Source organism: Ranitomeya variabilis, chromosome 4, assembly GCF_051348905.1.
Source record: "Ranitomeya variabilis isolate aRanVar5 chromosome 4, aRanVar5.hap1, whole genome shotgun sequence".
Lineage (NCBI taxonomy): Eukaryota > Metazoa > Chordata > Amphibia > Anura > Dendrobatidae > Ranitomeya > Ranitomeya variabilis.
Window position 1 is genome coordinate 471,890,180 of NC_135235.1, and position 27,919 is coordinate 471,918,098.

Below are 27,919 nucleotides of genomic sequence, written 5' to 3' on the forward strand. Positions count from 1 at the left end.
GATTCCAGTAAGGCTTCTCACTGCCTTGAACAATAGATTCTTTCTTGAACTTGACCTTGGTTAATGTAGTTCCCTATCTGATACCTACCAGGAAGCAGTCCCTTTTAACTGGGGCTTCTCCCTCCCATTGGGGTCTAGTCCCAAACTTTAACTATGTATTATACCATTTATCTTTACACCTGGGGTCTAAGGGGTAACGTTTATCCTTGTGAAGAGTGACATATCCTGTCTTATTGCAAGACTCGTTAAAGGGTTGATTGTGACTTTTAGGATCGCTGCTTCCAACAGCTGGCGCTGTAGATATAAATTAGATGTCAGTAATTTCTTTACACATACGGCTACTCGATCACAAAGTTATTTCAACTGGAGAAAAACGAGTCATATTACGCCAGGACATGAAAAAATATCCTTTATTATAAGACTGATGATAATCTTATTTTTTGAAACAATTGTACATATAATATACATAAATTGATAGATTCACAAAGTTACTAAAAAGTGACTACTATGGTGCAACCCATGGATCGGGACACATGGCAGGACATAAATACTAAAAAGTAATATAAATAGTATCCAGTAGGTATCAACAGGGGAGGCCCAATGCTGTAGCATAAAGCAGGGTTCAATGCTCTTTATACGGCTGCTTTGCCACGATAAATACCGCCATTATATGCAACATTGATGAGCCCATACTACCTGTATTAAAAAAGTAAATAGACTAATTACCCATTTGTAAAGAGATGTCCAGACTAGGTCCCGGTCCCATACCCCAACGCGCGTTTCGCGTTCACGTGTGTCGCTTCCTCAGGGGGCGTGGCTAAATCCGGCTCTCCATCCGGTATATATGTGTGTTTAATTAGATCACATGTGAAATTGAAAAGGGAGGCGTGCGCTGCGGTGAACCGCAAGTGACTGTGCTGTGCAGCACCTCAAGCCTCGATCTCGTCAGACACGGCCGGGTCACATGAGCGGGTCGGCGCCACGCCCACTTCACATGACTCCGGACCGCCGGCGAGACAGAGGAAATCAGAGGCGAGTATGATGTGCAATGGGTATAATAATGTGCGAAATAAAGTGCAAAGGTAGATATTACATTGTAAATGCATATGCTTGCATTATAAAAGTGAAAAGTGCATAAAAGTGACTTGTGCAAAATGCTATATAGACCTGGTGAACCACTAAAAAACAATATAACAACTTTATTTCAGCGCTGTAGAGTTCAAGTTCTCTTTCTCCCTGAAGAGGCAATTTGCATATTAAACTTCTCAGAGGAGCATTGCACGGCGAATAAGCCACCTTACCTTGGCATGCTAGAGCCGGTATGTCACTCTCCACAAGAAGAAACATTACCCCTTAGACCTCAGTCCAGAACCTATCACCTAGCCAAATCAGTTCTCATACTTTGCACTGACGAGGGCCAATAGCCCGAAACACCGTGTCTGCAAATTGAGATTCTGATGTGGCTTTTATCCTAAGTCATATTGCAAGACTGGTTAAAGGGTTGATTGTGACTTGCAGGATTGCTGCTTCCAACAGGTGGCGATATAGATTACAAGTCCTCTTTCACTCTGATGAGGCAATTTGCCTATTTAGACCCATAATTCTTACAAAGTCTGTCTTACTCTATAATTACTATCCTATATCCTAAGCCCAACCTATGTCTTACTCTATACTTTACACTAAACATATTAGTTATGCACTACACATTATCATATATACTGTATAAAAGATGCATAACCTTGTTCACACTATATTATAATGTGATTGGTGACTTCAGGGGCAGGAATACAATAGCACAGTCCACCATTCTTACTCTACAATAATTTTTTCTCCAACAGCCAAAGAGCACTCCTTCCATCCCAAGTCTCACTGTACAGCTATGCAGTACTTTACAACCACATTTTGGGGTATTGCCACATTCAGCAGAAATTGTGTGACACATATTGGTGCAATTTTTACCCATTTACTTGTGTAAAAATGGAAGAAAATTTGGGACTAAAACAAATTTTTGTGGTAAAAATGTAATTATTTTTATTTCACTGCCCATTTTTATAAAACTCTGATACACTCGTGGTGTCACTATGATCACTGCACCCTTAGATGAATTTATTGAGAGGTGTGGTTTGTACAATGGGGTCACTGTCCTCCTTCAGTGGGTCATGGCACCCACAAGCCATAACAAAAAATCTGCTCTGTAATATAGCGCTCCTTCCTTTCTGAGCTTTACACTGTGTCTAAAAAGTATTTCCTGAGTTCATGTAGGGTATTGGCACACTCAGGAGAAATTGCACAACTATCTGTCAGATCCATTTTTTCCTATTAGCCCTTAGAAAACTTAAAAACGTGGGGCTATTCTTTCTTTACCACTAGTGATGAGAGAATATACTCGTTACTCGAGATTTCCCGAGCATGCTCAGGTGTCCTCCGAGTATTTTTTAGTGCTCGGAGATTTAGTTTTCTTTGCCGCAGCTGGATGATTTACAGCTACTAGCCTGCTTGATTACATGTGGGGATTCCCTAGCAACCAGGCAACCCCCACATGTACTTAGCCTGGCTAATAGCTGTAAATCATTCAGCTGAGGCGATGAACTAAATCTCCGAGCACTAAAAAATACTCGGAGGACACCCGAGCGTGCTCGGGAAATCTCGAGTAACGAGTATATTCGCTCATCACTATTCACCACCCAATGGTATAAAATTCTGTACATGTGGTGTCAACATACTCACTGCACCTGTAGATTAATTCATTAGGGGGTGTAATTTGTAAAATGAGTTCATATATAGGGGGTTCTGTTGTTCTGGCATCTCAGAGGCTCTGCCAATGTGACATGGCACCCTCAAACCATTCCAGCAAAATCTGAACTCCAATATGGCGCCTCTTCCCTTTGGAGTTTGCAGTGTGCCTCAAAAATAGTTTTGACCACATATGGGGTATTGGCGTACTCAGGAGAAATGGCATAACAAACTTTACCATTAATTTTCTTTTATTTTCGCTTTTAAAAAGTTGGGGCCAAAGCAACATGTTAGTGGCAAAAATGGTAATTTTCCATTTAATCAGCCTAATGTTATACAATTCTGTGAATCAATTCACACTCCCCTTGAGAAAGCACATCCGCGAAACACGTCAGGGCGTCTGTGGTGTTGTGGATGGGCGGGTTACAGCATTATGGGTAAGCTCTACACTTTACCTTTCTCCATGTGGTTGCTTTGTTTGTTTTTTTTACTTTTACTTTTTGCATTCCTGGCCATATGGGTTTATTTATACCACTACTATTACTACTTGCAGACTGACCTTACTCCGCTTCACCACCTATATCACTTGATATTTCCTCCATTTTTTGATCCCTCTTACATGTATCATGTCTACCTTTGATTCATGTGTTTTTTTTAATGTGTATTATTTTTAATAAAAACTGTTTATTTTACCTAAATCTTTACTATTTCTTCTTGTGTGGTGTTTTTTGGATACTTTGTTATTCTCCTTTTGGTTATAATTCTGTGAATCACCTGAAGGTTAAAAATGCTCACTACAGAATAGATAAATTCTGTGACTATACTAGATGAATTCCACAAGGGGTGTAGTTTACAAAATAGGGTAACTTGTGGGGGTTTATGCTGTTTTGGCATGTCATTTTCCCGACTCAAAAATTTGTGAAGCACCTGGGGGTTCAAGATGCTAACCACACCTCTATATAAGTTCCTTGAGGATGTAGTTTTCAAAATAGGGTCATTTGTGGGGGGTTTCCACAGTTTAGGCTCATCAGTTTTCCACCACATATGGGGTTTCGTATTCAGGAGAAATTGCACAACAAATATATGGTCCATTTTCTCCTGTTACAATTGAGAGAATGAAAAATTTGGAGCTAAATAAACATTTTTTTGTGGGAAAAAGTAAAATGTTATTTTTTTTCTTTCCACCTAGCTTTACTTCCTGTGAAGCACTTGAAAGTTTGATAAACTTATTTAATGTGATTTTGAGTACCTTGAGGGGTGCAGTTTTTAGAATGGCGTCACTTTTGGGTATTTTCTGTAATATTGGCCACTCTAAGTCACTTCAAATGTGATGTGGTCCTTAAAAAAAATGGTTTTGTAAATTTTGTTGGAAAATTGAGAAATTGCTGATTAACTTTTAACCCTTCTAAGTTTCTAACCAAAAAGATGATGTTTTAAAAATTCTGCTGATGTATAGTAGACACGTAGTAAGTGTTATTTACTAACTATTTTTTGTGATATAACTATCTGATTTGAGGGCATAAAAAATTTGAAAATTATGACTATTTCACCAGAATTACAATATTTCCACAAATAGATGCAAAAAAATATTGTCCTAAATATATCGCTAGCAAATGAAATAACACTGGTCAGGTTTGTAAAATCTTGCCTGGTCATTAAGGTAAAAACAGGCTCTGGGTGAAGGGGTTAAGATTTATGTGAAGCAGATACAGTATTAACCATCTCCAGTCCTGACTTCTTCAAATTTATCCACAGAGCCTTTCACAGGACTTTCATAACATTTTTCTCTCCAAGCACTAGTGGAAATTTCCTAAAATATTGGATTAGACAGATGGGTGCATGTGATTTTATTCACAATAGCCACATTCTTCTGTCCTCAGATCATCATAAATCAGTATTGACTATGCTAGGAGGAAACAAATAGACCCATAGCCAGTAAAAGCAGAAATCAAACTAAGTGATTCTCCCTTAGAAGCTGCAGGGTATATTGCATAAATAACTCCATAATAATTCCAGTCATTCCGAACTTTTCTTACCTTGAGAGTCACGTTCAGTTCTGAAAAAGGGTTGTGTGCCACATCCAGCCTTGCCTCCCTCACCCACTGAAGCATCACCCAGAGCCCCCCATTACTGGTATAATGACAGCCAAAGCTTCCCCACAGAAAGCACTTCCCTTATGGGCTTTATACTATCCACTTTACCTCTATTCAAAATTCTTTAATGCAGTACTCCCACCTCACTATCGCAGCTAACATCACCCATCTTACATTATTATTCTATCATCAGCTTACCATATTTATTTCCCCCTCTAACTTACCTTTGCTAATGCACCAAGTTAGCAGTCAGCCATTTGCCACATGTAGCTCCTGAGCATCAGGTTTCAGACCCTTGGTGTAATATATAGAATAGATGAACAGTACTGTCAAGATCAAACTGGGTCTCAATTGTGGTATCAGGCCCTGCCATTAAGAATAGAAGGACCTAGTGTTTGTTTCCCCCTTAACACCTTTTTTGGACCCTTAAGATAAGCTCCATCTTCTTATTTGGTATCAACACAGTTCCTCTAAAGAAAGTAGTCTTAAGAGGCATATACATTGCAAGATAATCGTGAACAAGCTTTGTTAAAAACAATCGTTTTACAATTATCTTGCTGTGTAAACAGGCTGCCTATCACCCAATGAACGAAAACGCTCGTTCATCAGCTGAACTGATCTTTGAGCAGCAGAAAAGATCATCGCTTTCTGCAGTGAATCATCCTGTGTACACAGGACTCACACAGCCAAGAACTATGGTAGCCTACATGCGATGAGCGATCTAATATAGTGTGTGCATTGTTTACTATGGTTACTTGTGTAAACAGGCATTCACACGACCACTGATCCATAAAAGTTTACCAATCAGTGTTTGTATTATGCCACTAATCAGTCCGTGTAAATGGGCCTTTACACAGGCTCTTGTCACTCAATAGCAAAGGTAGTAAGTTAAACCATGATTGGCCTTTATTCTCCAAGGTACTCATAGAAACTGCAAGGCATACCTCTATGGTACATACACCCTTGCCTAATATTGTGATCAGAAAAAATCCAAGCAATATAAAAAGCATATACAGGCCTATTAATTTCAAATCAAAGACAAATGCTGTCATTCAACATTGCCATGCAGATCTTCGAATATCTGGAAGTTCTTGGAATGGGCCATCAAAATCAGATCCAACTTCCTGGTCTTTGACCAATCAGCAGACTGAAGGGGCCACAGAGCTCCAATGAGGTCCAAGTCCCTTTCATTTTTTTGCATTGCTCGTACAGCACAACATTGTACTTTTAATAGTGTTTTGCTTGATATTAAAGGACAGTCCCAGTCAATAGAATGGGAAACTGTAAAATGTGGCACAGCCACTGCCATGTGTCCCTGGTATTGTTTACCTGGCTTAACTACCTTTTGTAGTGCCTGGCATTAAATTAAGCTCTGAGTTGCTTTGAATTTTAATGCTCCATAATCTCCATCAGTTTTGTAAACCTCTTTTAATAGAACCTGCCATTAGATTCATGCTGGCGGAATCATGGGCAGTATGAATCAGAGCCTGGATGGGATGATCGTGTGATAATAATAAGGTTAACCATCTAGGTGCCATTGTCACTATTGACAGCTAGGAGTCTAAAAGGCCACGATTGGTGATTAGACAATTCATGACCAAGGCAGGAGGCACCGGGAGCTGACTCCAATCTTATAACATGACTGAGAAGATCTGAGCCAGAAGAACAGGCTAAAGCAGACTGTATTGACAAATCAACTTGCCAAATCTAATGGGCCCCAGGCTGGCAAACTGTGTGTCTCCAGTATCGGGAACTGCAATCTGTCATCTTTCGTGATTTTTGTGTGGTGACAGTATATTGCAATCATGTATATGTACAGTGGGAAGCATAAGGCACTGCATCAACCTGTGTACATATACATGATTTTGAGTTAAAGGATTAAAGGAGTTTTTTAGTTTCAAAGTTTTGTGAGCCATAGGCTAGCAGAGGTATGAAAAAAACAACGAAGCTGTTACCCTTATCGATTTTGCGTCTCCGCCCATCCTATGGTCATTGTTCACAGGCTAAAATGGTGACATCACACCTGCAGAACAAATCACAGCTGCAGGCAATCACTGAGGTCAGCAGCTCTGCTAATGTAGAGAGCGTGAGACTATGAGATTGGTGATTGGCTGCAGTGGTGATGCAAGCTGCAGTTGTGATATCATTGCTCTAGGCTATAAGCAACAGCTAGAGCAGCAATGGAGAGGCAGTGCTGGACCTGGAGAGGGTGAGTAACAGATCAATTTGTTATTTCATTATACCTCTGCTTGCGATTAGAAAAACAAACTTAATTTTTAGCAGTTGTTTCATGATATACAGTTTTTCCTTCTACTCATGCTATACAATGCACTGTATGTGTAATTTTCTTTTTTTATTTGAATATATGATCTAATCCTCGTTTGTGTCTGGCAGGTGGAGAGATGTTCTTCCCTCACATTCTGGGGGCTCTGCTGCTACTTCTGAGTATCTCCGATGTCAACTGCAATAGAGGTATGTACATCCTCTGCTACACAGTATATACAGTATATATACATATGATGCTCTGTAAAGGTGTTATGTAGCTGTGGAGAAAATTCTGCAAAGTAAAAATGTTTTCATAAATAGAGATGCTAATAGTTTATTTTTATCAATTAAGAAAATGAAAAGTGAACGAACAAAAAAGAAATCTAAATTAAAGCAATATTTGCTGAGACCATATTTTGCTTTCAACACAGCATCAGTTCTTCTAGGTACCTAGTACACAGTTTTGAAAAAAAAAACTCCGCAAGAAGGTTGTTCCAAACATCTTAGAGAACTAAGGAAACTAAGAAATGGGAAAAGTTGAGGACTATAGAAGTAGTGTTCAGCCAAGAAAACTTAGTGGCACAGATGAAAGAATTTCTTTTGGAAATGGAAGATGTTCATCAGTGAGATCAGCTCGGAACTGGCAGCAACCAAAGGGACCCAACTGAAACCATCTACTGTTAGGAGAAGTTTGCCCAGAGGTCTTCTTCATGGAAGGAAGAATTGTGGCTATATGTCATACCTTGCAAGAAAACAAGACCAAGTGCCTCAACTATGTACAAGAACATAGGAACTTGGGTGCAGAAAACTGCCAGCAGGTGCTCTGGAGTGATGAGTCAAAACGTGAAATATTTGGCTTTAAAGGGCCACTGTCACCCCCCTCCAGCCGTTATAAACTAAAAGAGCCACCTTGTGCAGCAGTAATGCTGCATTCTAACAAGGTGGCTCTTTTAGTTTTTGGTTCAAGTATTCCCAAAATAAAGCGTTTTGAAAGTTAGCCAAAATACCTGTCGTTAGCCAGGGAGGCGGGTCCTCACTCCCCAGCTTGAACCGCTACTCTGCCGTCACTCAAATCTTCAGGGGCTGGTGGAAGCATGGTGGAGGTTCCTTGCACGTTTGGGACTGCATGTCAGCAAATGGAGTTGGGGGGTTTGGTCAAGATTAATGATATCCTCAGAGCTGTGAAATACTTATTAATAATGCAATACCATCAGGGAGGTGTTTGATTGGCTCCAAATTTATTCTACAGCAGGACATAGGCTCCAGACATAAAGTCAATGTCATAAAAGGTCCTCCAGAAATAGGAAAAAAATAACTAAAAGAAACGTTATTAAAAATGAATTCCTAAACACATTTACTTAGCAAATCACAGTGGTTTTGTCTAGAGAGGTAATAACCATAAAATTAAAATGGTCGCCGCCTTGTTATACTGACAGAAACCTGTCCTAGAATGTTAATAGGACACAAGCCTGTGAGCATGTACTGTAGGAAGCTTTACTGCTGTGACCTGACCTAGGGGTACATATATTGTTACACAGAAGTATGAGTGGCCTCTTTTTACCTCAGCACCTCTGGTATCTCCAGTAGTATTAGCAGAGCCCAGGGATGCCACTAGGAATTTCAGGGCCCCATACTGGCAACATTTTCAGGCCCCCTTGAGACTCCACCCAGGCTTCACCCCAGCTCTGCCGCCACCCCTCGAACCTTCAACAGTCCCACCACCCACTCTTGGAAAAACTAGTTCCCAACAAACACCATATAACATACATAGCCAGTAGCTTTTGTTCTGGCCAAAAGATTGTATAAACCGCCACCACAACGAGGTAGATTATTGGCCGGGCCCTACTCTACTTTAACCTATTAAAAATTTCTTAAAATATCCAATACTCTTTTTAGGTATATTTTTATTCATTTTTTTAAAAGAATGAGTCCACATACAAGGAACAAATACCGCCACACCATGACCAGACCACATATTACCACCTCATACCAACTGAATAATACCACATACGAGGAACAAATACCGCCACACCCTGACCAGACCATATATTATTACCACCACGCAGCGACCAAATACTACAATACTGATCAGAAATAAGAAAACAATAATAAGTGCCATTACACGCAGGAGCTCTGTATTTATGGTCAGTGTACAGGTAATACAGTGATCACCAGTGACATTATACCCAGGAGCTCTGTATGTAGTGTCAGTGTACAGGTAATACATTGATCACCAATGACATTACACCCAGGAGCTCTGTATATAGTGCCAGTGTACAGGTAATACAGGAATCACAAGTGACATTATACACAGGACATTTTTTATATAGTGTATAGTGTACAGGTCATACAGTGATCACCAGTGACATTACACCGAGGAGCTCTGTATATAGTGTCAGTGTACAGGTAATACAGGGATCACCAGTGACATTATACATAGGAGCTCAGTATATAGTGTCAGTGTACAGGTAGTACAGTGATCGCCGGTGACATTATACACAGGAGCTCTGTATACAGTGTATAGTGTCAGTGTAGATGTAACACACTGACTCACCAGTGACGTCTCTAGCTGAAGTTCTTCATCTTTACTTTTCTTTTTCATGCAGCGCAGACAGCTATTCCTTCTTCCAGCCAGGACTCATCTCTGCATAAAATAACACATAGTTACCTAGAGCACCCCTTCCAGAGCACATCCCCCACTTTTTCCCCTTATTCTACACTACACAGCTAATATAGACAAGCACCCACCATTAATATATAATTAGTTATCATGCAGTCCACCATTCCAAATATAAATTATAATCCACCATTTTTCTCCCACTAACTATACATAGCCACTTCCCCCACTTAATAAATATATATATTAATTAGCACCTGTACTCTTACCCCAATTCATTACCAGTCACTGCATCCTCAACGCCCCCACTATGTACCTCCCGCTCCCCCGATTCATTATATTTACATGCCTATTCCACCCTCTATTCATTATCAACTGCTCTCACACACATTCAATATATCATTTACTCCCCCACCCTCAAAGTTCATCATTATTTGCTCTCCCCCAGGTCGTCATTTTCTCTCCCCACCTTCAACTCAATTGCTGTCCTCCATCCCTTACTTCATCATTTGCTGTCCCCCATTTTCCCCTCACTTCAGTTGCAGTCCCCCTCCCCCCACTTCATCATTTGCAGTCATCCTCTCTTCATCATTTGCAGTCCACATCCCCCTCACTTCATCATTTGCACTCCCCGTCACCCATCAGTTCATCATTTTCAGTCCCCCAACTTCATCAATTGCAGACCTCCCTTAAACACACTTCATTATGTGCAGTCCCACTCCCCCCACTTCATCATGTGCACTCCCACTCCCCCCCATTTCATCATGTGCAGTCCCACTCCCCCCACTTCATCATGTGCAGTCCAACTCCCCCCACTTCATCATTTGCAGTCCCACTCCCTCCACTATATCATTTGCAGTCCCTTCTCACACTTCATCATGTGCAGTCCCACTCCCCCACTTCATCATGTGCAGTCCCACCCCCCACTTCATCATGCGCAGTCCCACTCATCCCCAACTTCATCATGTGCAGTACCCCCTCAGACACACTTCATCATGTGCAGCTCCCCCATCAGACACACTTCATCAAGTGCAGTGCCCCTCCCCACACTTCATCATGTGCAGTCCCACTCCCCCCCACTTCATCATGTGCAGTCCCACTCCCCCCACTTCATCATGTGCAGTCCCACTCCCTTCCACTTCATCATGTGCAGTCCCACTCCCCCAACTTCATCATTTGCAATCCTGCTCCCCTCAACTTCATCATGTGCAGTCCGCCTCCCCTACTTCATCATTTCCAGTCCCCCTAAGACACACTTGAACATGAGCAGTTCCACCATCAGTCACACTTCATCATGTGCAGCTCCCCCCATCAGACACTCTTCATCATGTGCAGTTCCCACCCATCAGACACACTTCAACATGTGCAGTTTCCCCCCTCAGACACACCTCAGACGATCCCCTGCAGGCACAGCTCTGCTTGTACATGTTGGCGTGTAAGCAATGACATCATCGTGTATGGCAAGTCACCTGACTGGAAGTACAGAGAAGACGGAGGGAGCTGGAGCTGGGCAGCCGTCAAGGTTAGACGGCCGTGGAGCTCCGAGAAAGCTCCCAGGTCCCAGCGCCGATGTGTGCACAGCACTTTATTTCACAATGGGGTCTGGTGAGCAGAAGCACAAGAGCGGGTCCCCGGACCTGAGGGCCCGCCTCTGTATTGCTGTTCACTGGTCACCATACAGCAGTAAGGGCAGTAATGCCCTGATGGCGGCCCTGGTGGAGCCCATCTTCCTACATATGAAGGAGGGCACAGCTGCCTACTGCACATGGTCACAGGCATCTGTCATAACAATCTTGGACAGGTTTCTCTCTGTGAAATGAGACGGCGGACATTTTAATTCTATAGTGATTACTTCCCTTGGCCAAAGGTATGTGATTTGAAAATGAAATGTATTTAGGAATCTATTTATAATTAAATTTAATTAAGCTATTTTTTCCCTATTCCTGGAGAACCACTTTAATGACATTGAAACAAAGAGAGAGGGGAGCGCACATGAATGGTATCAGCCGGGAAAAGAATGCAGAAAGGTCATAGACCTACTCACCGCAGACAGTTATGCTGGACAAGCATAACAATGTGGACTGGCTCAGAAGGATTCCCAGTCCTGTATGGCAGGTGAACGGCAGCTTCCAGACCTCAATACGGAAGTCGCAGGGCAATGATGGACGGTTGAAGCTCGGAGATGTGCCGGCATGCAGGAGACTCTGAGTAATGCGTCCCACGTGATCAATGACCTGCCGGTCACGTGGTGGAAGGTCCTGGAGCAGTGAAGGGCAATTTGGCTTGTCAGCTGCAGCTCCCACCATGGTCCCTCAAGGAGGGAGCAGCAATGCAAATAAAAAATATAGCGGTCTGGATGGAGCGCTGATGACAGAGGCCACCGGAGCACAGGTTTAGGGTTCAGGTTTAGTGATTAAAGATTTTAAACCCCTAAACCTGTGCTCCGGTGGCCTCTGTCATCAGCGCTCCATCCAGACCGCTATATTTTTTATTTACTTTAATGACATTGGCTGTGTTTCTGGGGCCTATATTGCACTTCAGAATAAATTTGGAGACATTCAGACACCCTCCTGAAGGTATTGCATGATTAATAAGTGTCTCCCTGTATTTCTCAGGATTGAGGACATAATTAATCTTGACCAAACCCCCAACTCTGCTGAAAAGCAACCCCGGTCTGTGGCTCTACATCAGGCTGCCCTCAGACTAGGTGGTAAAAACTGGTGACAGATCACTTTTAACTGAAGTATTTTCCTTTATAATGTGACACTGTCCAATCTGAGGTAATGACCAGTTGCCAATGTATTCATTTATTCCAAGGAGGAATGTCTATGATGGGAAAAGCCCTTTAGGGACTTTGCATGGATAAGATTACACATTTCGTTAATAGCAATCTCTTCTTGGGGAAACATTTTTATGAGTCTTTGTAATAAATAATTTCTATATATTTATCTGTTGATCCCGTGGCACTAAACATTCTGTTGTGAACTTTGGTATAAATATATGTGGCCCCGAAGAGACTAAAGCTGCATCTCAGTAGCAGTTTTCTATCTCTGGCATCATTTCTAGCACACAGTCTTCAAGTGGATTGAAATGTTAAGTACAACAGGGCCTTCTAAATAGCTGATGGGGATGGCGAAGCGTCTGGCCATGTCCAGCTGCATTTAGCTCTTTTGTTGGTTGCCCGGGGAGGCGGTCACATGTCGTATAGCTATGTGTATTACTTTAATGCAAGAGGGGTCTGAAGAAAGGCTAGATTTGAATCAAACTATTATGGAGAATAGAAAACCCTCCGCTTACAGTTCTGTGTGTATGTAAACTAAACACATACAAAGAGGTAGCTATAAATGCTACTCTCTGATTCAGATGATGTTGTCTCAACATCACGAATGGTTAAAATTGCAAAAGTAAAAAAAGTTATTGTAAAACTAACTTTGCACTTTACCTCTTATTAAAAATGCTGTCCGTTCTCAAGAATGGAGTGATTCTTTCATTTCATTGTTTACTGCGTGTTGCCTAAGTTACCAGCCACTGCTGCAGTGTATCAGGTGTGTCTCCGCCAAACATATTTATACTCTTTTTAAAGAAGATTTGGCATTTTCTAAACAAAAATATGTTAAAATGGGAAAATGAGTTGGGTGTCAAATTTTCATTAGAAAAAATAGCGTAATGCAGTTAAAAACTCATATACAAACTCATCCAATGCCAGTTTACACGAATCCTCCTTTAAAAGACTAACGAGGTGGTACTTCACACTAGTGAAACTTCATAAGATCTTCCCAGAACAATTGGAAAAGTGTTGGAGGGAATGGGGACATAAAGGCAACCTTATACATATTTTATGAGATTGTCCAGTAAGCGTTGAATTGTGGAAAGAAGTTTTTGATTTGTTCAAATTAGTCTGTAAGTTGGAAGTTCCCTCTTCACATCAATTAGCATTATTTATCACTGGAAGCAAACAATCTGCCAATCAATGTTTGGTCTATTGTAATGCATATCTTTCTAGTCACAAAAATATTAGACAACTCAAAAAATGTTCAACCCCCAACTATTTCAGATGTAATAGTTAAAGCTTCATCTAATAATGTTTTTGAATATGCATATGCTATTAGAAAGAATTCTACTACAAGAGACGTTATAATAAAGAACATTGACATGTCATCCTGAAAATATTTTGTTTAGAAATTGGTGATAAATATCTATTGTATTGTTAAAAATTGGTACATTAGGTTCAGTTGATTTATTAGTTGAATTTTATCCTACGTCCCTCCATACCCTTCCTCATTATCCATTCCTTCCCTGGTATTATTCTTCCTCCCCTAATTTCAGGTGTGTGGTGTATTGTGTTGTTTTGGGAAAAATTTCCTTTGTGTGTATTATTTCCCCTCCCAAAAAATCTTAATAAATACAAATTTGAAGAGCTTTATCCCCTAGGCAAGGAGCACGCTTACAGGCTCTATGCTATAGACCTTGCAAGCACTGTTCTGAAGCTGCCCAACTTCAATTCCATCATGCTCCTCTGGATGCTGCCTCTGCTTGTAGCATCAGAGAACACACAGTTTGAACTAGATGCACGAGCATGCCGAAGTCTGAACTGTCAATCATCAGGAACACAACGCCTTTCCTCCTCTCTAGTCTTATAAATGTGCCCCTGCTGTGTACTGTGTAATAGCTGTGTCTGACCATACAGGAACATGGTCTGATCATACCACAGCTCCCGGGCAAAGAGGAAGCAAAGGAGAGTAAGCAGACAGGACAGCATGGGATAGAAGCTGATTCCTCCTTTGAGGTAAAACGTTGTTTGAAAACAGAAAGTGAAATGTTTTACCTCACAAAAAGAATCACCTGTGTTTACACGCTGTCCTGTCTGTATCCTCTCTTTTGCTTCCTCCCCTGCCCAGGAGATGTGGTATGATCAAACCATGCTCCTGCACGGTCAGACAGCCATTACACAGTACACAGCAGGGGCACATTTATAAGATTATCTCAGCACAGGAACATTTTATTTAATACTTCCAATTGTGGAACTTAATTTTATTCCAAGATCAATTAAAGTAAAATGTAAATAAAATGAATTAATAATTAAAATGTACAACTCCTTAAATATAAGCATTTTGCATGTTTGAACAGACCTTCCCTGTCACTGTGTCTCACTGCATTAATCCCATTTTTCTTACTGCCACACAGCTAATCTTCAACAAAATGTATATGTATGTTATTTTGGATCCAATGTCAACCAGTATTCTATCGTTACCTTACCACATGGGCAGTCATCAAGCATTTGTGTATTTTTATGCAGCATGCATATATAGCATAGCCTTAATCTGTCTCTTTGCATTCACAGCCAATGTTTGTGTAGCCTCAAGAGCTAAAACCTGCACAGAATGTATTCGCGTACATATGGATTGCTCATATTGTACAGATGAGGTAAGACTGAACCTGGAATTACACACTTTCATACAGTATTTCTCATTTATCTGACAGTTTTTTATATTTTTGGTCACTTTGGATATACATTATTTCTCTAAGCAGAATTGTTTAGATACGTTTATGTACTGGAAGGGACATGCTCACAGTTCTCCTGGGAAATATTTTCTCACTTCTGAAGCAGGTGGGATTCTTTTTGTCCTATTAATATATACCATTACTTTATGCATTTGCTATATGTATTTAGGTAATGAGGCATTTTAGCAAAATGTAAAGCTTCAGTTTCAGCTAGCTCCGCTACTCTTCGCACTTCATCAATAATCACAAGATATACGGTAAATGGCTCCACTCACTGTATGCCTTGTTAAATAGCAGTTCCACCCTAAATCAAAACTTCATATATAAAGCCCATGAGACGTCTTTGTTAACTTGTTAAAAATTCAGATATTTACTGGTATTTCTTAGATTTTTCTGGGGGAAAACTTCATATAAGCCATTATGATTTCCATTACAGAACCCATAAGGGTTGTCATCCTGGTTTTCTAGATTTTTAAATGGAAAAAAAAAATCTTTATTAATATATCTAATATCTCTAAATATGGAATTACAAAATATGATGACTCATCCATTATAAGTTATATCATTTTTTTCAACAGAAAATGAGGAGAAACATAACGTTTTAGAATGGCAAATATAAGTTGTAATAACATACCAAAAATGCACATTCCTCATATGGAGGCAAAACTCTTTTTTACTTTTTTTTTTTTTTTTTTAACTTTTCTTAGAATTTCCATAATATTCGCTGTGATTTGAGTGATAATCTGAAGGAGTATGGATGCAGCAGTGCTGGAATTGTCTACATGAGAAGCGAGATCAAAACAATCATGGTAAGCTTCCCTTCCTAACTAGGCTTTATTCACACTTCACCACTTTACATCCACTACTGATTTCAAAATACTGATGTAAAATGCTAACCGCATCTCCAGTGTGGCCTATTTTCCCATTCTACCTAAAGTAGCAGTCCAGTGATTTTTTTTTCTATTCATTCTGTCACTAGTCCCTAATATAACTGAGCAAGTATTTAGGTATTCCATCTGAAAGTTAATGGATTATTTTTGTTTAGCTAAGCCATGTGATCTAATAGTGGACTAACATCTCATCACGATCTAAATCACCAGAACTTGCTGTAAGATTAAATTGTATTGACTGTACCACAAAAGTTTCCACAGTTGAAAGGAGGAGGCGTTGACAGAAACTTCTATCACAGTTACTGCTGATGAGTAGACAGCTCCTGGGTCATTGTTCAGTCTCCCAGACTGATACTTAGGCTAGGTTCCCATTGCGTTAATGGGATAGCGCTAACGGACAGCGTTGCACGGCGAAATTAACGCCGTGCACCGCGTCCGTTAGCGCTCCCATTGCCGGCAATGTTAGAGCGCATTGCTAGCGCGTGTCATTTTCGGCACGCGCTAGCGATGTGCCGGTCTTTCGTAGCGCGCCTCGGACGCTGCTTGCAGCGTCCGCGGCGTGCCAGAGGTCCGTTCCCCGCTCTCGCAGATCGGGGATCTGCGAGAGCGGGGACGTTAACGCGACCCCTGAACGCGGCCCCGAAAAAGACATTGCGTTAGCGCAATCCGCTAGCGCTCGCGCTAAACGGATTGCACTAACGCAATCTGAACCTAGCCTTAGAGAAAAGTATAATCACAGTGCTACTTCAGCAGGCAGACAGGTGAACTGTAAAAGGAAAAAAAAATGAGGGACTACTTCTTGAAATATGGCATCTCTTGCACTACTTTTCAGTTTGCTGCTGTTATGATAGATGTGCCTTACACCTGCTGGGTCCTGGGTTGCCAACCATCCATACATTTACGGACAGTCCTTAAAAACCCTGTGCTTTTCTCTGTCATCAGTAGCGTCCAGCAGAAAAAAGCACAGTTCGTGATTATTTTAAAATGATCCTGAAGTTTGTACTGCGCATGCGCTACAGAGGATGTCATGCACAGTAAAAGCAGCACGGTAGCACATTGGTTAGCACCGCAGCCTTGCAGCGCTGGGGTCCTGGGTTCAAATCCCACCAAGGACAACATCTGCAAGGAGTTTGCATGTTCTCTCCCTGTTTGCGTGAGTTTCCTCTGGGCTCTCCAGTTTTCTCCTAAACTCCAAAGACATACTGATAGGGAATTTAGATTGTAAGCCCCATTGGTGACAGCGATGATATGATATGTAAAGCGCTGCAGAATAAGGGTACTGTCACACAGTGGCACTTTGGTCGCTACAACGGCACGATCTGTGACGTTCCAGCGATATAGTTACGATATCGTTGTGTCTGACACGCTACTGCGATCAGGATCCCCGCTGAGAATCGTACGTCGTAGTAGATCGTTTGAAACTTTATTTCGTCGTCAAGTGTCCCGCTGTGGCGGCATGATCGCAGCGTGTAACAAAGGTGTGCACGATATTCCCAATGTCCCGTATGACTTCTACATTGCAACTACGTCATGAAATTATCGCTCCAGCGCCGTGCATTGCAAAGTGTGACCGCAGTCTACGACGCTGGAGCGATAACCAAGCGACGCTGCAACGTCACGGATCGTGCCGTCGGAGCGATCAAAGTGCCACTGTGTGACAGTACCCTAAGATAGCGCTATATAAGCAAAGCATAATAAATAAGCAGGATCATATCAGAAAAAGGACGTCACAGGAAAGATCCAATCCCTGCTGAGCTCTGAAGGATGACTTCGAAGAGAAGATCCAGTCACCATTGAGTGCACGGGATCTCCAAATCAATCCTGTCCTCTACCTCTAAAGTGTTGTGGTCAGTGCTGGGTGAGTATAACTGAGTGTGCAGCCACTTCAATGAAAAATAGAAATCCCCTCCACTAACACACCTTTACAATTTTTTTTTATTGTATATTTGCTTCCTAAACGCAAAAGATCAACAACTAAATAGTCTTCATTCCATAAATTTCAACCATTTTGCTGCTGTAGAGAATTTGCAAGTACTTTACCTAGCTGAGCGATCTGCAAAAATGTTACAAATCTGTCAGAGATCATGCTCTCACTTATAATTTCTCTGTTTGCCTTCCTTCTGCCTTTGGTCAGTGTTTGAGATAGCAGAAGAAGTGGAGATCTACTGTCTGCACAACAGAGAAAACAGTCTATAGAAAAGGAGGAAAGCACAAGAGGAGGACTACAGTATTGGTGCTGTGTGTCACAATACTTGTGGTACATGAAACAAGTGGTGACTGTGGGATTTAAGCTATGTGCACACGTTGCGGATTTTGCTGCGGATTCACAGCAGTTTTCCATGCGTTGTACAGTACCATGTAAACCCATGGAAAACCAAATCCGCAGTGCACATGTTGCGGAAAATACCGCGTGGAAACACTGCGTTGTATTTTCCGCAGCATGTCAATTCTCTGTGCGGATTCCGCAGCGTTTTACACCTGCTCCTCAATAGGAACCCGCAGTTGTAAAATCGCAGGTGAAATCTGCACAAAAACCGCAGTAAATCTGGGGTAAATGCAAAAACGGTGCGGAAAAATCGGCACACGAATCCGCAACGTGTGCTCATAGCCTTACACATACCTCATATCCTGTCTATATTACAGACTTGTCATTCTAGAATGGACAACCCCTTTAAGGCTAACTAGTCAGATTTCACTCTTCCATGTACTAATGAGGGGTCAGAACCCTCAAATGTTAGACTACGGATGGGTCTTTCTTGTTTTCTTTTTGGAGGAGAACATGGTTTGCTTAGCATAAGATGCTGTAGTTTGTTTTCTTATGGCAGAGAGCTAATTTGAATAATTTTTCTAAAGAACATCACTTAAAAAGACTCAGACACTTGTTCAGTTTATTAAATAATAAAGATCTAGTTGAGATAGCACACCTCTCAACAAAATCTATAAATTCTATTGAATTCCATTGACCTATAAAGGGGTATGACAAGTTTCTGTGTTTTGATGGCAAAAATAGTTCTGTAGATGAAGCTATCCTTGCCACCAAGAACACTGGAACCCCAATGGAAGACAAGGACAATGTATTCCCGTTTGTCCTAGCAACCAAATATCATATGTTGGTGCTCACATTTAAAAAAACCTGAAAACCTGCCACTTTCTGAGTTTGCATTCAATCAGAACACTATTTTTCATATATGGTTTCTCAGTATGTGTATGTATTCACAGAAAGAAGAGATCGACAGAAGACAAATTAGGACACAAGTTTACCCTCAACAAATGTCCATGCGTCTACGTGCTGGCGAGGAACATACCTTTGAATACCGCGTGTTTGAGCCCCTGGATACACCCGTAGATCTATACATCTTGATGGACTTCTCCTACTCAATGTCTGATGATTTGGAAAATCTTAAAAATATGGGGGATAAATTGGGTAAGAACTTAGCTGTAATATGTTTTCATGGGACCATATCTACAATGTGTGTATGTATAACTAATGTGATAGGGACAAAAGTCAAACATGTTGCACAAGTTGCCAGGTTGCAGTAACTACAGCTGGCACCTTATTTCCAAAGTGACAAAACTGAAGCATGTTTCAAGTTCACAGAAAAGTAAAGCTGTGACAGAGGAAAGTCGTAAAGCGACCATTCACCCTGCGACTGAAAAGTGATTGTACATTTGTCATGTATTTTCACCTAACTGGTGCCCACCATTTGCCTCCTGCTGCCAGCTAAGCTCAGATTGGCATATCACATCTCCTGCTTCCAATGTGTTTGTTACAGTGGAATGGTGACCGCAGTGGTAAATCTAGACTACGCCTCACTTCTCTGTCTTTCCTATCACACAATACAGGGAGGCAAAGTGTGGTGTAGATGCACCATTGAGCTCCCTTAGCACTGCAGTGGCTATCTTAGAAGCAGGAGGAACAGGGTGCCGATCTGAGCAGTGTAGGCAGCGGGAGGAAAACAGAGCGCACCTGGTAGGGTGACTATATAGTGGGGAATGTAAGTATTTGATACACTGATGATTTTGCAAGTTGTCCCACCTACAAAGGTTGGAAAGGTCTGTAATTTTTATCGTAGCTACACTTCAGCTGTGAGAGACAGAATCTAAAAATTAAAAAAAAAACAACAGAAAATCACATTGTATGATTTTTAAATAATGAAGTTTCATTTTATTGCATGAAATAAGTATTTGATCACCTACCAACCAGCAAGAATTCTGGCTCTCACAGACCTGTTACTTTTTCTTTAAGAAGCCCTCCTACTCTGCTCTCATTACCTGTATTAACTGCACATATTTGAACTTGTTACCTGTATAAAAGACACCTGTCCACACACTCAATCAATCAATCAATCAATCAATCACACTCCAACCTCTCCACCATGGCCAAGACCAAAGAGCAGTCTAAGGACACCAGGGACAAAATTGTAGACCTGCACAAGGGTGAGATGGGTTACAGAACAATAGGCAAGCAGTTTGGTGAGAAGGCAACAACTGTTGGTACAATTATTAGAAAATGAAAGAAACACAAGATGACTGTCAATCTTCCTCAGTCTGGGGCTCCATGCAAGATCTCACCTCGTGGGGTAAAGATGATTCTGAGAATGGTTAGGAATCAGCCCTGAACTACATGGGAGGACCTGGTCAATGACCTGAAGAGACCTAAGACCACAGTCTCAAACATTAGTTAGTAAAACACTACACTGTCATAGATTAACATCCTGCAGGGCACGCAAGATCCCCCTGCTCATGCCAACACATGTCTAGGCCTGTTTGAAGTTCATCAATGACCATCTGGATGATCAAGAGAAGGTCATGTGGTCAGATGAGACCAAAATAGAACTTTTTGGTATAAAATCCACTTGCTGTGTTTGGAGGAAGTAGAAGGACGAGTACAACCCCAAGAAAACTGTCCCTTCCGTCAAGCATGGTGGGGGAAACCTCATACTTTTGGGAGTGCAAAGAAGACAGGATGACTGCACCATATTGAAGGGAGGATGGATGGGGTCATGAGATTTTGGCTAACAACCTCCTTCCCTCAGTAAGATGGGTCATGGCTGGGACTTCCAGAAGGACAATGACTCGAAACACAGCCAGGAAAACTAATGAGTGGCTCCGTAAGAAGCATTTCAAAGTCCTAGAGTTGCCTAAAGCACTCCCCCCCTTCACTATTTAAACTCACTTCTGGCTTCCTCATATGGCCAACAATAGGTTTGCTATCCTGTGCTTTACTTACTTGGAATAGCTGTTGTATTCCTGGAGAAGCCAAAGTGTCCTTGGTAAAGTTGTTTGTGTTCCTTTTGATTCCTGTGGATAGCCTTGTGGTGTATTTCCCCTGTCTGTTCCTATCTTTGTGTTGTCCTAATGTAGGAGTAAAACTAGTGTCTTGCTGCCCTGTTCACTATCTAGGGCTAAGACCCATGGTCAGCCAGGGCTTAGGCATGTGATGGCGCATGGGAGGAAGAACCCATCTAGGGCGATGGGGAGCACAGGTGTCAGCATAAGGTGAGTGTTGAGGGGTCACCATCTTCCTTCTCTCCCTACCGTCAGGCCTCTCCTTTATCAGTTCCTTCACCTACTCTCTTTGCGTTGCATGCCGGAAATCTCCCTGCCCTGGCGTGACATCAATGTTGCACAGTGACAGTCCCGAAACATGAAAGATCTGGAGAAGATCTGTATGGAGGAGTGGGCCAAATCCCTGCTGCAGCGTGTGCAAACTTGGTCAAAAACTACAGAAAACGTCTAACCTCTGTAATTGCAAACAAAGGTTTCTGTACCAAATGTTTAGTCCTGTTTTTCTATTGCATCAAATACTTATTTCATGTAATAAAATGCAAATCATTATGTAAAAATCATACAATGTGATTTTCTGGATTTTTTAAAGATTTTGTCTCTTACAATTGAAGTGTACATATGATAAAAATTACAGACCTCTCCATTCTTTGTAGGAAAACTATCAAAATCAGCAGTGTATGACATACTTATTTCCCCCACTCTTTATGTAAAATCTACCATCACTTTTCATTCCCAGGGTGGAAGGTTATTTTAAGGTAAAGGCAGCAGTTAAAAAGACTAATCTTATTTATTATGTTTGTTTGCTTAACAGCTAATGTGGTCAGCTCTCTCTCCACTGATTACACTATTGGCTTTGGGAAATTTGTGGATAAAGTGTCTGTTCCTCAGACAGACATGAGGCCAGAGAAGTGAGTATCAAAATGAATTCGACCATGACGATAGGAATCCTAGAAAGGTTTCTATAGAATGCCATTAGATTTATTTATGTATTTTTTTTACAGGAGCATTTGTATTTCCTGTCTCTAATAGTGCATGTTTTAGAGTTAAACTTCACTTTAATGGAAATGGAACGGAGAAAAAAACAGACCTACCTTTTTCCTAAATCCAGATCACCTCTTAAACTATGGAATATTCTTCTATGAGTTAATAGTGGCAAGATGGTGCTTAGAGTTGTATTTAGCTAGAGGGTATATAAGAATTGGTAAAGGTCCGAATGGCTTCATAGCTGAAACTCCCGCGATGGGCCAACTTTGGCACAATTGTGAAAAAATTTTGTGAGGCTATTGGCTTGCCGTGGGTAAGTTGGGTTTTAGACTGAAGACCAGCAGTTCTGTGTAGCCTCAGCCTAAAATTGTTCTGCTCCAGAGTGTCCTTGAATTTTTGAGTGTTCACCAAGTTGACTAAAGACCCCTATACACACTGGCTTAAAGTAAGCAACAGCAGATTTTGAAAGGAACTGCTGCTTATCTAATATGTATGGGAATATCCTGATTTCCCCTTGACAGTTGATGTTGGGAGATGAGAATGTGGCATCTTAAAGTCAAACATTTCATCTTTTGGTTCTCTTTTACTTCTCCTTATTAAAAACACATGAACGTTTTCCTGAACTGAGAGATCATGTGTACAGGTGAATCAGGAGAGGTGGCTATCGGACAAATGAGGAGCAATCCATTAATAGCAATAGTGGTATTAATAAATTACGTAATGAACACATCAAATAATTTATTAAAATGGGAGGTATATGTCTTGTGAACAAATAACAAGTATATATATCTGCTCTGCTTTATTTTTAGGCTGAAGCAGCCATGGCCTGATAGTACACCACCTTTCTCTTTTAAGAACGTCATCCGCCTCACAAACGACATTGATAAATTTAGAGATGAGCTCAAGAAAGAGAGAATCTCTGGAAATTTGGATGCACCTGAGGGTGGGTTTGATGCTATTCTCCAGAGCGCTGTGTGCACGGTGAGGAGTTTTTCATTTGTAACTGTAATTAATGTGTGCACTAATATATAGCTTTAGTATAACGAAAAGTGTAATTATGGGGGCTCATCATATCAGTGTGAAAATGACGAAGCTGTGTAGTAGTGGTCATATACTCTATAGTCAGTGTGTTAATCTGCACATACCCCACTCTGTTCCTTACCATGTACAAGTAGGTGGTGTCGGGTGCCCACTCCACCCTCTCTATTTAGCAAGCGTGCTCACAAATGGTCAGAGGTGTATTGATGGGAAAACTGACATAAGAACAGTTATAACATTTGTGCATGCCACAGCTCTCCATATGGCAGGTTTTCTTATTTATCTATCTTATGCCCCGTGATGCTATGGGCAGATGTGATATCTGATGTTTTATTAATCTAGTGTTTGTTTCTTTGTTTTACATAGAACCAAATTGGGTGGAGGCAAGGAAGCACCCACATCCTGGTGTTCTCCACTGAATCAGCATTTCACTATGAGGCTGATGGAGTGAATGTCCTTGACGGGATTCTGCCCAGAAATGATGAGCGTTGCCATCTAGACGAAGCTGGATATTACACATATGACACCTTTCAGGACTACCCATCTGTTCCCACTCTTGTGCGACTTATGGCTAAGAATAACATCATTCCAATTTTTGCTGTCACCAACCACTCCTATAGCTACTATGATGTGAGTGATGCATGTAAATGGTGGAGGCTCTTGCTTTTAAATGCTATGCTACAAATCAAAACATTTTTCAGATGTGTTCTTAAATGGCAAAAGCATCTGAAAGACGTTAGCTTGCACAATTCTTACTTCTTGCCCAAAAGTTTTTAGACAGTCTCTTTGCTTCCCCAGTAGCACATAGCAATGGCTAATTTTTGATGGGTGCTAGAATTAGAGTCCAAGGGAAGACATACATTTTGTCAAGAAGCAACAGAGCATCTATCTCAGAGAGCTATGATCTCAGAAAAATCTGAAGTTTCTCTTAGGGTACTGTCACACAGTGGCACTTTGATCGCTACGACGGTACGATCCATACGATATCGCTGTGTCTGACACGCAGCAGCGATCAGGGACCCTGCTGAGAATCGTACGTCGTAGCAGATCGGTTGGAACTTTATTTAGTCGCTGGATCTCCCGCTGTCATCGCTGGATCGTTGTGTGTGACAGCGATCCAGCGATGCGTTCGCTTGTAACCAGGGTAAACATCGGGTTACTAAGTGCAGGGCCGCGCTTAGTAACCCGATGTTTACCGTGGTTACCAGCGTAAAAGTAAAAAAAAAAAAAACGTACATACTCACATTCCGGTGTCCTTCAGGTCCCTAGCCGTCTGCTTCCCGCTCTGACTGAATGCCGACCGGAAAGTAAGAGCAGATCACAGCGGTGACGTCACCGCTGTGATCTGCTTTCACTTTACGGCGGCACTCAGTCAGAGCGGGAAGCAGACGGCAAGGGACCTGAAGGACACCGGAATGTGAGTATGTACGTTTTTTTTTTTTTACTTTTACGCTGGTAACCAGGGTAAACATCGGGTTACTAAGCGCGGCCCTGCGCTTAGTAACCCGATGTTTACCCTGGTTACCCGGGGCCTTCGGCATCGTTGGTCGCTGGAGAGCGGTCTGTGTGACAACTCTCCAGCGACCACACAACGACTTTCCAACGATCACGGCCAGGTCGTATTGCTGGTCGTGATCGTTGGAAAGTTGCAGAGTGTGACAGTACCCTTATACAAGGATTTGGTTTTGTTATCTTCATTGTCTCCCAGTTATCTGTCACAGGGAGAGGGGCCAGAAGATTGTGGGGTCTGGTTACCTGGACTCCTGCACTGGTTTGAAATGCTTCACCATCATGCTAAACAGTGCAGGTTTTCTTTCCTCTGGCATTGCTAGGGTTAATCAGTTCAGTTGATCTCCTGAGCCCTCCATCATTGATAGCCTCAGCTGCTCTGTGTTGGACACTCTCCTCTGGTATATACACTTGCCACTGACATTTGGGAATTGCCAGTGATAGTTCATTCTGCCTGTTTGGAGTTGGTAGGTGTCTGGAGTTGGCATTTGGAGAGCTGTTCTGGCGATTTCTGCATGGAGTTTGAGCACGTATTCATCCTCATTGTCTCCTATTTGATTTTACCTACCTTACCCTCCCCTGTGTTCTACTCTCTTTTTGCATGATTGCACTTTTCATTTATCCCTGTTTGTCTTCCCTTGTCTGACTGGTTAGTGTAATCCTATACGCTTCGGCCTCACACCATCCTGGGAGGGGGAGGGAACAGATAAGGGTTAGTCAGGAGCATAGCAAAGCATCTGACCCCAGACTAGGGTGCCCCCTAGTGTGGGGGATAGGGAAGGAGCCCCTTTCACGAGAAATCCTGCAACAGTACCGAGATAATATCAGCTGTTTTTACTGGGAAAAGTCACGCTCATTTTAAAGGGGTTCTATCAGCAGTTCACTCCCATTTATATGTGCATGTAGCGCTTTCAAAGACAAGTCCAGAGTACCTTTACATTGTCAGTCTGTTCTGCCTTTATTGCAAAATCTGTATTTTAATCAATATGCAAATTAAGCTGAAGTGCTATCGGTTCGTGGATGCTCTTCCCTTCATCACCCCAGCTCTATTCCCTGCCAATGACTGCCTCCTGCTTGACTGACAGCTCCTTTGCTTGAAGTGACTAAACAAAGGAGCCCTTAGTCAAGGAGGAGGCAGCACTGAGCAGGAATAGAGCTAGAGTGACAAAGGGAAGAGCTTCTATGAACCGAAAACACTTCAGCCTCATTTACATATCGGTTCAAACGCAGATTTCGCAATAAAGGAGGAATTGACTGGCCATGTATACAGCACAGGAAAATTGAGACCAATTATTGGCTGCTGCCCTTACATGAGGTATGCAGGACCCGACAGGGAGGACCAGGGATGTGCCATTGTGACAGCAGTGATTATTTATTAACACACATTTGTCTGTTTTTTCATTAATGTATGCTGCAAGCAAGTTTTAATGTGGAAATCTTCTTTAAATTACATTTTTTAATCAATTTTTTCATTACTTTTTGTAATAATTTTTTTACTAATGGACATTTCTATAGGAAACATTTGTCGCAGAAATGTCTTCAACTGTTGTAGGTATCTGAATGGGGTTGACTTGGTGACGTGGAATTCTTCAAGCCCATTTAGACTAATTGAACAGTTGCAGAAATGTCTTCAACAAACCTGCGTCATGTAAATATGCCCAAAACATGATATTAAGTTATATACACATGTACGAAAAGCATTATTATAATGCACAGTTAAAGGGTTTATAGACTCAGTGTGTTTGTTCTACATTCCATATATTAGTAGAATATGTGCAAGGTTGAGTATCATGCTCCAACGTGATTAACAATCTGTCTTTACAGAAACTAAGCAAATACTTTAAGTTATCTGAAATTGGAGAACTGAAGGAGGACTCCTCTAACATTGTGCAGCTTCTGGAGGAGGCTTTTAAGGTACTAGAATTTTTCGAGTACATTGCACATGTATGTAATGGTGGACATTTTTTTTAATATGATACTATGAAATACATGATAACAGTAAGAGGTTACTCCTGAGTAGTTTGAGAGACATTATTTCTATAATCACATTTACAGTGAATTACTTCTGTATCTGTTCAGTCCCGGGTTGTATGATGCGTCGGCTGCAGTATTGTGGCAAGCCTGCACCATTTGCATAGGACGCTGTTAATTCAAAGTGAATGAAAATGACCGAGCTTATGCAAATAACCTAACATACTTGTCTTCAAGTTGGCCACTGTTACATCTGCATGATATTAGAACTAGACAATACAAATCCACCAGGTACATTCTTAAATTACTGATTCAGCCATTAGGTCCGAAAAAAGACTCGTAACTGTTTTCATAGTAACCATTAGCTCCACAAAAGATTTATGCAATAACAAAAGGAGGAGTTTCTAGCTAAAAAATATATTTTTTATTGGATATACATATATAAAAAATATTTAGTAAACCAAAAAACAAAGGATGGCAACACCCAGAATGTTAGCAACAAAGCAATGCATGTAATATTGTAAGGATGGTTACAATAAATATGAATGCACAAAGACCCAAATACTGTAGTAGACACAGTGGTCAAAATGTGCGGTATATTGTACAATTATAGCCAAAAGTATCGGCACCCTTGAAATTGTTCTATTAAAGGAAATATTTCTCCCAAAAAATTATTGCAATTACACATGTTTTATTTTACACACGTTTATTTCCTTTGTATGTGTTGGAACAACACAAAAAAAGAGAAAAAAGGACAAATTGGACATCATTTCACAAAAACACCCCAAAATAATCTGGACAAAATTGTTGGCTTCCTCAAATTAATATTTGGTTGCACACTCTTTTGGAATAAATAACTGCAATCATTTGCTTCCCATAACCATCAACAAGCTTCTTACACCTCTCAACTGGAATTTTGCAAACTGCTCCAGGTTTCTCATACTTGAAGGATGCCTTCTCCCAACAGCAATTTTCAGATCTCTCCCCATATGCTCAATGGTATTTAGACCTAAACTCTTTGCTGACCA

At 41.3% G+C, this 27,919-nt stretch overlaps 1 protein-coding gene across 3 annotated transcripts in view; it reads left to right on the forward strand.

The window, feature by feature from the left end:
- Window positions 1-27,919, forward strand: part of ITGB4 (integrin subunit beta 4) — a 110,236-nt gene that overhangs the window by 48,642 nt on the left and 33,675 nt on the right. For all 3 annotated transcript variants that reach the window (XM_077251754.1, XM_077251752.1, XM_077251753.1), the window contains exons 2-9: window positions 7,221-7,298; window positions 15,050-15,132; window positions 15,918-16,019; window positions 19,320-19,524; window positions 22,201-22,297; window positions 23,183-23,354; window positions 23,778-24,041; window positions 26,745-26,834. In XM_077251754.1, coding sequence (XP_077107869.1) covers window positions 7,221-7,298; window positions 15,050-15,132; window positions 15,918-16,019; window positions 19,320-19,524; window positions 22,201-22,297; window positions 23,183-23,354; window positions 23,778-24,041; window positions 26,745-26,834 — 1,091 coding nt within the window. The remainder of the gene's footprint in view (window positions 1-7,220; window positions 7,299-15,049; window positions 15,133-15,917; window positions 16,020-19,319; window positions 19,525-22,200; window positions 22,298-23,182; window positions 23,355-23,777; window positions 24,042-26,744; window positions 26,835-27,919) is intronic.